The sequence below is a fragment of the Rana temporaria genome, chromosome 8, assembly GCF_905171775.1.
Source record: "Rana temporaria chromosome 8, aRanTem1.1, whole genome shotgun sequence".
Classification (NCBI taxonomy): Eukaryota; Metazoa; Chordata; class Amphibia; order Anura; family Ranidae; genus Rana; species Rana temporaria.
This window is the reverse complement of record NC_053496.1, coordinates 34,770,660-34,784,365: the sequence shown is the minus strand read 5'-3', so window position 1 is coordinate 34,784,365 and position 13,706 is coordinate 34,770,660. Positions and strand designations below refer to the sequence as shown.

The window sequence follows — 13,706 nt, the reverse complement described above, 5'->3', positions numbered from 1 at the left end:
GGAGATTAGCTCACAGTAAATATACCAACAGGGTATCAAGAGAGATAGTTTTCCTTACAGAGGAGTATAGCTCAATTTAAACTCTGTAGGTCCGTATAATGTGAAGGGAGTTGATGAAAGTCACAGCCATAGATGGAAACCCCACCAGTCATCCATATGGATCACTAAAAGCGTCAGCCCTGCATACAGCCAGAAAAGCAACAAGTGCCGCTGAATCGGCCAGGACTACAAAATGACGACGAGTGTTCTATGTACAAGCAGATTTGCCTTTAGGAAATGGGACGTTGCAATGTAATAAATGTTTGCTTTTAGGTTTAATATTGCTTTAATTGGAGTGGTACTATTGGGTGTATATTAAACCAGCGCTAAGAAATTTTACACAGGACAAATGATTTGTTGTAAAACCATAAAAAAAAAAAAAAAACGGTTGCATTCGAAAATGTAGAAAGCTAATACTACATTACATTCAGCCGAGTTGTCCTAATGACAATCGGCTGTTTTTTTCCCCGTACGTACCGTATTTCACCGCTGCTTCCAGGTATGTCTTCTGCGGGACTGGGCGGTCCTATCTGATTGACAGGCTTCCAACCATCGCATACAGCGCATCACGAGTTGCCAAAAGAAGCCGAACGTCGGTGCGGCTCTATACGGCGCCTGCGCACCGACGTTCGGCTTCTTTCGGCAACTCGTGACGCGTAGTATGCGACGGTCGGAAGCCTGTCAATCAGATAGGAACGCCCAGTCCCGCAAAAGACATACCCGGAAGCGGCGGTGAAAATACGGTATGTACGAAAAAAAAAAAACAGCCGAATGTCATTAGGACAACTCGGCTGAATGTAATGTTAATTTTTTTTTTTTTTGGGTGAACCTCCACTTTAAGGGGAGGTGTGGAGAGTGTGAACCCCCCAAAACGCATTGGCTCATTTATATTATTGGTCATTTATAAAATTAAAACTATTCTTTTGGACTCAACCAATGATAAAGCACCCTTTCTTTCTCAAGACCTCCTCATCTGTTTGGTGATTTTATCGAATGTCTCCTCCCTAAACGTTTCCATCAAGGTCGTTAGCACAACTATCAGTCCCTCCGCTCATGCCAGTGTGCTCGGTGTAATTCTGAACTCAGACCTTTGCTTTGGGCTGCACATCTAATCACTGTCCAAATCTTGCTGACTTCACCTCTAACATTTCCAAAACATGCTCCTTTTTAATCAATGACACCACCAAACTTCTAATTCACTCCCTTGCTCTATCCCCTTGACTACTGCAACTCCCTCCTCACCACCCCTCTCTGCCAATCCCTTCATAGGCTTACTGTCACCCAACAAGTAAAATTCAAAACACCACAACATCCAAAGCCACCCAAAACTTTGTCCCAAGCTACATCACCAACTTCATCTCAAAATGTCACCCATGTCGTTCTCTTTTCTCCTTTGAAGACCTGGATCTGGATCTCCCTACCCTAATCTGATCACCTTTATGTGACCCATAAAATGCGATCTAGTGCCTCTTATGCATGCACTCCTGTTGCCACATGTATGTCCAGCTTTATCCTGACATTCAAAAATAGATATTAACCCCAACCTAATCTTTAACCGCTTGAGGAACGCCGCACGACGATATACGTCGACAAAATGGCACGGCTTGGCACAAGGGCGTACATGTATGTCCCCTTTAAGATCCCAGCTGTGGGTCACGAGCGCGCTGCCGCGCTTGCGACACAGTCCTCTTCTCCGTGACCATCCCTGCATGAACAGCGGACCCGATCGCCGCCGGTGTCCCGCGATTGGGTCACAGAGAGAAAGAACAGGGAGAGGTAAGTGTAAACAAACCTCTCCCGGTGCTTCCTAGTCAGACTGTCACTGATCGTCTGTTCACTGTCATAGGGAACGACGATCAGTGACGTCACACGCCGAGCCACGCCCCCCCACAGGGAGAATCACACATTAGGGCACACTTAACCCCTACATGGCCCCATCCTGGTTAACCCCTTCACTGCCAGTGTAATTTTTTACAGTAATCGGTGCATTTTTATAGCACTGTTCGCTGTAAAAATTACAATGGTCCCAAAATAGTGTCAAAAGTGTCCGCCATAATGTCGCAGTCGTGATAAAAATCGCTGATCGCCGCCATTACTAGAAAAAAAAATGTATTAATAAAAATGCAATAAAACTATCCCCTATTTGGTAGACACTATAAATTTTGCGCAAACCAATCAAACGCTTAATTCTTATTTTTTTTTATATATTTTTGGGGGATATTTATTATAGGAAAAATAAAAAAATAGTTTTTTTTTTCAAAATTGACTCTCTATTTTTGTTTATAGCGCAGAAAATAAAAACCACAGGGATGATCAAATACCACTAAAAGAAAGCTCTGTTTGTGGGAAAAAAAGGACGCCAATTTTGTTTGGGAGCCAGGTCGCACGAGTTAAAGCGACGCAGTGCCGAATCGCAAAACGTGGCCTGGTCTTTAAGCTGCATAATGGTCCAGGGCTTAAGTGGTTAAACCCAAGACTACACCTACAGATATTCTTTAATATAACTCCTATTAACATTAAAAAGAAGAAAATGATTTATATCAAAACTCAATTCTATCACGCCAAAAGTACCTCTGTAATTTGGTGCTTTTTGCAGAAACACACTACAGTTCATTTACATGTTTTCCTATGGGACACGTTCACATCCATGATTTTTTTTCAGCTGCTGCGTATTTGGAAAGGGCAAGGACTTTTTAACGCAAAACGGTGCTATTTTGTTTTTTTTAGCTTAATATACTTTATTGGAGAAGCTGCGGAAAAGCATGTCATGTGTTTTTGCGGCAATTTGTGTTTTGTAATCTGCCCAACAACTAATTGGCCCAAAAAAAATAAAAATGCAAATCTTTTTTTTTTTTAAGGATATTATCCGATTAATCATAACAATAATCGGCCAACTAATCGATTATGAAAGTAATCGTCAGTTGCAACCCTAGATTAAGCTATTTTTTTGGACAAAACGTGATGGAGGATGACAAGAGGGATGTCATATTTAGTACTACTGGGCTAATTGATGGTGACATCATTCGTTTATTCATGTGACCCTTGTTTGTGGAGCAGTGATGCCAACAGCCAGAGGACCAAGGACTAGAGGGTGTTAAGGAGCAGCATAGATTACTGATGGCCCCATAAACTGACATTTCCTTGTGGCAAATTCCCCGCTGACCAAGCATTTGAAATGAAACCACCAAAACCCAGTTTAGTTTATATAGAATACTGCCATGTGATGGGTGGGCATACAGCAAGTCGCACTGCCCATCTTTTTGTATGCATTAATAACAGGAGGGAGCTATTCAACTCTACGGCTCTGCAAGGCACAAATCCACAAAGGTCTTCTCTGCTGCGCCCATTTCTATGGCTCTCTGAACACACAACACTGTCTCTGCTTATTTCAGGGAGACTATATTATTTCTGCCGATTCTTTTTAGAATAACTTGATGTAAATGAGGTAATCAATGCATATGCTTTAAATATTTTGACTCTATAAGTTGTAATTATATATGCACATGTGCACGTGGATGCAATGCAGATCTGTGGATTCTACTTTGCAGTGCCACACAATGATTCTGCTTAATTTTACGTTGCAAACCTAAGTCTTCTGATACATTACAATGACTTGTCAGCAACTTTACAAGTGTGCACATGAATACATTTTCTGACATGTTACAGCATACAACAATATAGATGTATTGTATATTATAACAATATATCTATAATATAGATATATTGTAAGCAAGGTCTATAAAGACATGAATGTGCAAGGTTGGGGTGGAGGAACTTGCCTAGCTTGTACTGAGTCCTGACCTCAACCCGATAGAACACCTTTGGGATTAATTTGAACAGACACTGCGAGCCAGGCCTTCTCATACACATCAGTGCCTGACCTCACAAATGCGCTTCTGGAAGAATGGTCAAACATTCCCATAGACACACTCCTAAACCTTGTGGACAGCCTTCCCAGAAGAGTTGAAGCTGTTATAACTGCAAAGGGAGGGCCAACTCAATATTGAACCCTATGGACTTATGCCTCATACACACGATCGCGATTCGTAAAGAGAAAAGTGCGATGTGAGCTTTTTGTCGCAAATTCTGACCGCATGTATGCTCCATCGCACTTTTTCTGTCAGAATTACGGCCAAGAAAAGATTGAGAGCAGGATCTCAGTTTTCGTGACAGGAAAAATTCCTGTCGCGAATGTCTGTATGCAATTACGATGTGCAAAAAAAACGTGCATGCTCAGAATCATGCAGAAGAGCCGAACTGCCTATTGAACTTCATTGATCTTGGCTCGTCGTACGTGTTGTACGTCACCGCGTTCTTGACGTTCAGAATTTCAGACAAGATTTGTGTCACGTATCAGGTGTGACCAGATCTGTGTGGACTGCACAGAGAGAACCAAAATGCAGGTAAGTGAAAATATAATAATTTATTAAGGTAAGTGAATATAAACACAACCACCTCCAACAATAAACCAACCAACGAACAGATCCCAAAAATAACAATAAGCAGATATGTACAAATAAATGGGAGATATCAGAATCGTAAACAAAATCCAGGCCGGGGTCATACACAGGGAGATCGGCAGATGGGTAAGGACGGGAAACCAACAGGACAGGGAGAGGATGGATGGACAGGCTGCAGGGCAGGGATCCAAGGTAATCAGGTTACAGGTGGGACAGGTCCAGGATGAGCTTGGAAAAGGGATCAGGTCAGGTCAGGTGCAGGCTCAAGGTCAGGATTGCAGGCTCAAGGTCAGGGAGAGAGATACCAAGGCAGGCATGTGAGGGCTTGTCGGGTATTTATAAGACTGCAGTGATTGTGCTCAGGTGACACATGAGCACGGGAGGTGCTGCCTGCCCCATACTGCCAGGATCCATCCGCTGGAGAACACCAGTACTGCGGCCAAAAGATGACAACTCCAGCAGTGAGAAGTTCCCCTGACAGTTCCAAACTGCCAGGAGACACCTGCTGGTGGGCCCCAGTACTGCAAGCCAAATGATAATTATCACCAGTGGATGGAACCTTTCCTGACAATTAGTGTGACTGTGTGTGCGCAAGACAAAAAAAACATGATTTTATTGTCGGAAATCGCGATCGTGTGTGCGAGGCATAAGAGATCTAAAAAAGCAACCCATCATGCTGCGATCTAAAGAAATTAAATAACAAATGAGAAACAAAATCATTGACATGTATCAGTCTAGAAAGGGTTACAAAGCCATTTCTAAGGCTTTGGGACTCCAGCACACCACGGTGAGAACCATTATCCACAAACAGAGAAAACTTGAAACAGTGGAGAACCTTCCCATGATTGGCTGGCCTACCAAAATTATTTCTAGAGCATGACGAACACTCATCCAGGAGGTCATAAAAGAACCCAGAACAACATCTAAGTACCTGCAGGCCTCACTTGCCTCAGGTAAGATCAGTGTTTCAACAATAAGAAAAAGACTGGGAAAAAATGGCATCAGAGGGAGATTTCCAAGGCCAAAGCCACTGCTGACCAAAAAGAACACAAAGGGCTAGATTCAGCATTGAATTACGCCTGCGTATCTATAGATACGCCGTGTAAATTCAAAGCTGCGCCGGCGTATCTTCTTTCTGTATTCAGAAAGCAAGATACGCCGAAATTAGGCTAAGATCCGACTGGCGTAAGTCTTACGCCGTCGTATCTTAGGGTGCATATTTACGCTGGCCGCTAGGTGGCGCTTCCGTCGTTTTCGGCGTAGAATATGCAAATGACCTAGATACGCCGATTCACAAACGTACGTGCGCCCGGCGGAATTTTTTTACGTCGTTTGCGTAAGGCTTTTCCGGCGTAACGTTGCTCCTGCTTCTATGAGGCGTACGCAATGTTAAGTATGGACGTCGTTCCCGCGTCGAATTTTAATTTTTTTACGTTGTTTGCAAAAGTCGTTCGCAAATAGGGCTGGACGTAATTTACATTCACGTCGAAACCAATACGTCCTTGCGGCGTACTTTGGAGCAATGCACACTGTGATATGTACACGGACGGCGCATGCGCCGTTCGTAAAAAACGTCAATCACGTTGGGTCACCACCCATTTACATAAAACACGCCCCCCCAAACTCATTTGAATTAGGCGAGCTTACGCTGGCCCCATTTACGCTACGCCGCCGTAACTTAACAGGCAAGTGCTTTGTGAATACAGCACTTGCCTCTCTGATTTACGGCGGCGTATCGTAAATACGATACGCTACGCCGCCTTAACAATGCGCCCGGCTACCTGAATCTAGCCCAATGGCTTTTGGGCAAATATTCTGTGGACCGATGAGACAAAAATTTAACTTTTTGGAAGGTGTGCGTCCCGTTACATCTGGCATAAAACAAATACAGCATTTGATAACAAGAACATACCAACAGTCAGACATTTATGGTGGTAATGTGATGGTCTGGGGCTGCTTTGCAGCTTCAGGACCTGGACGACTTACCATAATTGATGGAACCATGAATTCTGAGCTCTACCAGAAAATCCTGAAGGAGAATGTCCGGCCATTCATTCCAGACCTCAAGCTTAAATGCACTTGGTTTATGCAGCCGGGCAATGATCCTAAACACACCAGCAAGTCCACCTCTGAATGGCTCAAAAAAAAACTAAAGGTTTTGGAGTGGCCTAGTCAAACTCTGGACATAAATCCAAATGAGATGCTGTGGCATGACCAAAGGCGGCTCTGGGCTTTGTGAGGCCTTAGGCAAAACTTGACATGGGGCCCCACTCACGCCCATGATGGCAAAAATAATTCAAGGACAAGAGCCTCTTCCCCACAACCCTGGCCGGTGGTTGTGGGGGTCTGCGGGCAGGGGGCTTATCAGAATCTGGAAGCCCCCTTTAAGAAAGGCGGCCCCCAGATCCTGCTCTTTAATAACTAAGGGGCAGGGGCCACCCGGTGATGTCACCTAGTGAACCCGCCCCTTGTGACATCATTGACTGAAGGCATGCTGGGTCATTGACGTCACAAGGGGTGGTGTCACCAATATTCACTGGTTGTTAGGGATGCTGGCGGCCCCGCTCCTGAGTTAGGGCTCTTAACGCTGCGTGAACACAGCATTGTTAAGGTCCCACGTCCCTCAAGACTGGAGTAATGCATTGGGTAAGGCCGCGAGGCCCCTGTGAGTGTGAGGCCTTAGGCTAATTTGCCTAATTAAAAAGCCGCCTCTGGGCATGACCTTAAACAGGCCGTTCATGCTGGAAAACCCTCCAATGTGGCTTAATTTCACATAGGGCCAGGCACTAGGTTTGGGCAGCTTTTTTCCCTTAAATGAAATAATGTAAAAACGGCATTGTGTAATATTAAAATTTGTTTGATGATCTGAATTATTTAGGTGTGACAAATTTGCAAAAAAAAAAGAGCAAGGGGAAAATACTTTTTTACAGCACTGTACTGTATATAATTTTCATTTTCCTTCGACAAAAAGCTGTCCTTGAGCTCCAGTTAGCAACTTTGCCTAAACTGAAATTATGTCATCGGTCTGCTGCAGGCAGGAGAAAGCATTTCCTCAGTCTTTCCTCCCCCAGTGCTTGCCATTAGACTGAGATAATCTTGTGCCAGTAAAGAAGTACTGCTGGACTGAAATTGAATATCACAACAAAAGCTGTTATTTTTTCTTGTTTTTTTGCTTTTAATGGGCTATTAATTTTAATTTGTTATTTCTGGCTGGAGTTCTGTTTTTAATACTTTTCTATTATTTTAGACAGGAAAATACAGAGTGCAAAGACAGACTAATGCATATTTGGGTGTAGGCATTGAGACATTTTCCTGTACCCTTCCATCAGCACATGATCCTGCAATTGAAATTTCCAGTTCTAGGTGGAGTTATGCTTTAAAGCTATGCACACCGGGGTAGATCCACGTACAACGGCGCATTATTGCACCGGGCGCAGTGTATCTAAGATACGACGCCGCTGTAACTTACTTTTTTTGTTTCGAATCCTCAACGAATTTGCGCCGTAAGTTACGGCGGCGTAGTGTATCTTTTGCGGCGTAAGTGCGCGGGATTCAAATGGAAGTGATGTGGGCGTGTTTTATGTAAATACGTCGTGACCCGACATAAAACAAAGTTTTTTTTTAAACTGCGCATGCGCCGTCCATGGGGGTATCCCAGTGCGCATGCTCGAAATTAACCCGGAACAAGCCAATGCTTACGACGGTGACGTCATTCTACGCAAATTCCTATTTGCGAACGACTTACGCAAACGACGTAAAAAATTCAAAATTGTACGCGGGAACGACGGCCATACTTAACATTGAGTACGCCTCAGAACAGCAGCTTTAACTATACGCCGTAAAAAGCCGAACGCAAACGACGTAAAAAAATGCGCCGGGCCGACGTACGTTCGTGGATCGCCGTAACTAGCTAATTTGCATACTCAACGCGGATTTCGACGTGAACGCCACCTAGCGGCCGCCGAAAAATTGCAGCTTAGATCCGACGGCGTACTAAGACGTACGCCTGTCGGATCGATCCCAGATGCCATTGTATCTTGTTTTGTGGATACAAAACAAAGATACGACGCGGGAAATTTTTAATTACGCCGGCGTATCAGTATATACGCCGGCGTAATCCTTTTGTGGATCTGCCCCACCATCTGTAAGTAGGTATGTCCTGTCAATGTTGGCTTTACAGGTTAGATTACCTATGGGATCTCCAACCAACTAGCCACTGCCTGTGAACCCCTTACCTTGAATCATCCATAATGAGTCAATGTATCCATTCTACAACTTACAATTATGTTTGCACTACAGCGGAACCCCAAGACACACAGCATGGCTCCCAGCAAACAAGACAATGGAAACACAGAAACAGACGGATTCTCCTACACTGTACACTCGGACAGGACGCAGACAGACACAGCACAGCCTCCTACCTGGAAAATGGAAATGTTTGGGGGCCTGAGAATATGTAGGCGTTAGTGGGCGGCTGTCTGGCCGATGGGGGAGAGGGGAATTCCTGCCGCTGTTGGGCTCAGTGCCTCCAATGGAAAAAAAAAATAAAAACACAAAAAAAAAACACAAACAAAGTGAAAAGAAATAAAAAAAGAGAGAGCAGAACATAAGCTGGAGATTGAAATTTTCGTAAGAAAATTATACAAAAATCTAAGAAACCAAAGTTTAATCAAGCAAGAAGGACGGTCAGAACACAAGTGACTCCACAGCAATATGAAGTGTCAGTTAAAAAGGAGAGACAAGCGACCCATTCAGCGCTATCATGGCGTCCTGGGTGGGGTGGAAAACTGGTTTGATTGTGTTATTAAGGGGTTAATGTATATCACACAGTCATTCCCGCTACAGAACTTTCCTGCCAGGTAGGACATATCAAGAGTGGATTACTAAAGTGACTCCATACATGTATCAGTTTCAAGAAGCAAATTAAAAAGGAAATCCCTATTTTACTTGCCTTTAAAACAAGCACAACCCCAATGAGAAAATTACAGTGGGCCGGATGCAGATACAATGGTGTATCTGTCCGGCCGGCGTAACGTATCTTAGTAACTTTGGGCGCAAGTTCCGTATTCAGAAAGAACTTGCGCCCTAAGTTACGGCGGCGTAACGTATGTGGGCCGGCATAAGTCCGCCTAATTCAAATGGCGATGTGGGGGGCGTGTTTTATTTAAATTTGGCTTGACCCCGCGTTTTTTCCGTTATTTTTGAACGGCGCATGCGCCGTTCGTGAAAACATCCCAGTGCGCATGTTTGAAAATCCGCCGCGACGTGAACGTAAATTACGTCCAGCCGTATTCGCGAACGACTTACAAATTTGAAAACTCGGCCCGGGAACGACGGCCATACTTAACATAGGATACACCGCACATACCCCTCATATAGCAGGGGTAACGTTACGCCAGAAAAAGCCGAACGCAAACGACGTAAAAAAAAAGCGCAGGGCGGTCGTTAGTTTCTGAATCGACGTAAATAGTAATTTGCATATTCCTCGCGTAAACAAACGGAAGCGCTACCTAGCGGCCAGCCAGAAAATGCAGCCTAAGATACGACGGTGTAAGACACTTACACCTGTCGGATCTTAAGGATATCTATGCGTAACGGATTCTCTGAATCAGGCGCATAGATACGACCGACCCCACTCAGAGATACGCCGTCGTATCTCTTTTCTGAATCTGGCCCAGTATATCTAAAGACTTTTTTTTCAATGTATCTGGCATAGGGAATGGCTATACATTGCAAGTCTGTCAGGTTTGCTTTCATCTCTGTCCCATTGGAGAGATCTTTCTTCACTTCCTGTCTTATAGAAAAGATAAGAAGTGAGATGAAATCACTCAAACTTGAGTATACTGGATATATGGGAGAAACACCAAACCAGCCCAAAAGGTGAATCAGCAGGGCGACTTCAGCCAACTCAACCCAGGCCACGCCCCAATGCATTTCACCCCACCCACAGGGCTTAATCATGGAGGTCAAAATTGAGAGAATTCCCCTGTTAGGTGTCATCAAAACAAGTGTCCTTCTTGGAAGATTACCCATCTATTCCGGTTTTGGTGACAACTCAATTTTGGATTTTCCTTCACTTTTAGTCCTGGTGCCAATGGCGACGGACCAATAGAGAGGGAAGGACACCGACCACAACAAAAAAATAAATACAGGAATAAACATAAAGCACCACTTTAAGTGGAAAAGTCCTTAATGGTATTTTATTTAAGATAGCTAAGGAAAATCCGACATGTTTCTCGAGTTATGAAAGTCCTCTTTCTTCAGGACTGAAAAAGTCTATTCCTATTTGTTCCATTGGGAGCCATATGTCTCGCTTTAGTTTATAGAAAAGCTTTTGCTCACCACCATAACACATAAACTAGGTTACAAAAAGTATTGGGACACCAGCCTTTACACACACGTGAACTTTAATGGCATCCCAGTCTTAGTCCGTAGGGGTTCAATATTGAGTTGGCCCACCCTTTGCAGCTATAGCAGCTTCAACTCTTCTGGGAAGGCTGTCCACAAGGTTTAGGAGTGTGTCTATGGGAATGTTTGACCATTCTTCCAGTAGTACATTTGTGAGGTCAGACACTGCTCTGGATGAGAAATCCTGGCTCACAATCTCTATTAATCCCAAAGGTGTTCTATCGGGTTGAGGTCAGGACTCAAGTCAAGGCCAGTAAGGTTCCTCCACACTCATACATCCATGTTTTATGGACCTTGCTTTGTGCACTGGTCCAAATCATTTGATGGAGGGGGGATTATAGTGTGGGGTTGTTTTTCAGGGTAAGACTTGCCCCTTAGTTCCAGTGAAGGGAACTCTAAAAGGTGTCAGCATACCAAGACATTTTGGACAATTTCATGCTCCCGACTTTGTGGCAACACTTTGGGGATGGCCCCTTCCTATTCCAACATGACTGCGCACCAGTGCACAAAGCAAGGTCTATAAAGACATGGATGAGCGAGTTGACTGGCCTGCACAGAATACTGATCTCAACCCGATAGAAAACCTTTCGATAAATTAGAGCAAAGACTGCGAGCCAGGACTTCTCATTCACATCAGTGTCTGACCTCACAAATGCGCTTCTGGAAGAATGGTCAAACATTCCCATAGACACACTCCTAAACCTTGTGGACAGCCTTCCCAGAAGAGTTGAAGCTGTTATAGCTGCAAAGGGTGGGCCAACTCAATATTGAACCCTACGGACGGGATGCCATTAAAGTTCATGTGTGAGTAAAGGCAGATGTCCCAATACTTTTGGTAATACTGTGTATATGCGTCAGCAGGGCGGATGGGCCTTAGAAGATAAGTAAAGGATTCCCCCCTCCCCCAATTATACTTACCTAGGTGGATGCAGCATCGGTCCAATGCTGCATCTGTCCCCCAGCACCTCTACACTGAGAATCGAGCCATCAAACACCACCGATCACTCGGTTCTGACAGTTCCCCAAGCAGAGAGCTGCTGACTGTCAATCAGCAGCTCTTCGCTCTGGCTCCTCCTCATTCATTGGAGAGCTGGGCTGTGGAGGGGCATTAAGTGGCCAGCTCGGTCTCTCAGCGGCTCGCTGAGAGGTTGAGATGGTGGTGTCGGTTCAGGCACCTGGCGGATCCAGACTCCCATTGTCAGGATGACTGATGGACTGATTTCTGTGACGTCAGCAGAGAGCGGACTTCAGCTGACTTCGCTAAGAATGGGTCACAGGAGTGCAAAATGAATTCACTCCTGTGATCCATAGAAGTACAGCTAAACAAGCTTTGGCTATACTTCTCCTTTAATGCTCAGTCGTCGTACTTATACGTCTATGTGGGTCCTAGGTTGTATTCTGAGAAATCGCTGACAGCGTCTGGTCTCTGATCAGAAACCAGACGGACGAGGCTCCCGATCATGTGATTGCTCTGAGAGCCAACCACAGTGATCATTTGATGGGGATGCTGTCTCTGCTTTCAGCGTTAATACCCACCTAAAGGGCACTGGGAGGGGTTCAAGCAAGACACAAGGCTTCCAATGGACATATGAGCAATTACTTACCCATGCCTTTGATACTAATGTCTGGTCCAGATTTCAGACTTTGTATCCTTTTTTAGTCTTTAAAGCGAAGGTGCGCCCATTTTTTTTAAAAAAAAGCCAGCAGCTCCAAATACTGCAGCTGCTGACTTTTAAAAAATGGACACTTACCTGTCCAGCTCGCCCGCGATGTCAGCAGACGAGGCTGAGCAATCGATCAGTCCTCGGCTGCCTCCGCCGCCATCCTCAGTGAGGGGATCAGCTTCACTGCCCGATTCCCTACCGCGCGAGGATCGCGGCGCGCCATCACTGGTCCCCGCTCTCTCCTGGGAACAGTGTTTCCCAGAAGACAGCGTGGGGGGGGGGGGGGGTTTGACGTCACGAGGCTGGACTCCCGCGGGAGTCAGAACCCGGAAGTGGTGCAAATACCTGTCTCAGAGGGATCAAAAAAGCAGAGGTTGACATTTTGTGTGAACCTCCGCTTTAAGAAGGGTCTTTTGATAACCTCTGAAATGCGTTGATCTTTTATAACTCCAAAAAGCATTTATTTTCCTTCACAATTCTAAATAAAATAATATTCTGGACTTTTATACGTGGAGTTCACTTATTTTCCTTATCGTATATATTAATGCTTTTCTAAGGTCCAAGGTACAAATAGAGCTTCCAGTTGACTCCAATACAAAAATGTTTAAACCTTTAGATACTCATTGAGCAATCCAGCTCTCCTCACTACCTGGAAGAATTATCAAGCAATGAAAACCTGACAAGGGTTCTGACGACTTGCCACTGTATTCAAAACTAAATAAAAACGTTTCTATACATTTTAATACAAGTCCCTAAAAGATTCCAGCATGTCATTGAACATCTGCTCTAAGTTCTGACCTATGCAGTGCAACCTTTCTACCGGATCAGATTAGGACATTGCCGATCCATTACATACACATCATTGCTGAAAATCTTGCACTAACAGGCCCAGATTCACGTAGAATCGCCTATCTTTCAGGCGGGCGGGCATAGCGCCTCTGAGATACACTACGCCGCCGTAACTTAGAGCGGCATGTCCCGTATTCTCAAAGAACTTGCGCTGAAAAATTTTACGCTGTTCCGACGTCCATACCTAACATTGGTACGCCTCATCTATGCCTCATAGATCAGGGGTAACTATACGCCGACAAAAGCCTTACGCAAACGACGTAAAAAAATGCGCCGGACGCACGTA

The 13,706-nt window shown here is 44.7% G+C and overlaps 1 protein-coding gene across 22 annotated transcripts in view; it reads right to left on the bottom strand.

The window, feature by feature from the left end:
- The window catches only part of ABLIM1 (actin binding LIM protein 1), a 297,962-nt gene that overhangs the window by 49,719 nt on the left and 234,537 nt on the right, over positions 1 to 13,706 (bottom strand). For 16 of the 22 annotated variants that reach the window (XM_040361545.1, XM_040361549.1, XM_040361556.1 and 13 more), the window contains one exon: positions 8,921 to 9,025. The exons of the other annotated variants lie outside the window; for them this stretch is intronic. In XM_040361545.1, coding sequence (XP_040217479.1) covers positions 8,921 to 9,025 — 105 coding nt within the window. The remainder of the gene's footprint in view (positions 1 to 8,920; positions 9,026 to 13,706) is intronic. 22 annotated transcript variants of the gene reach the window in all.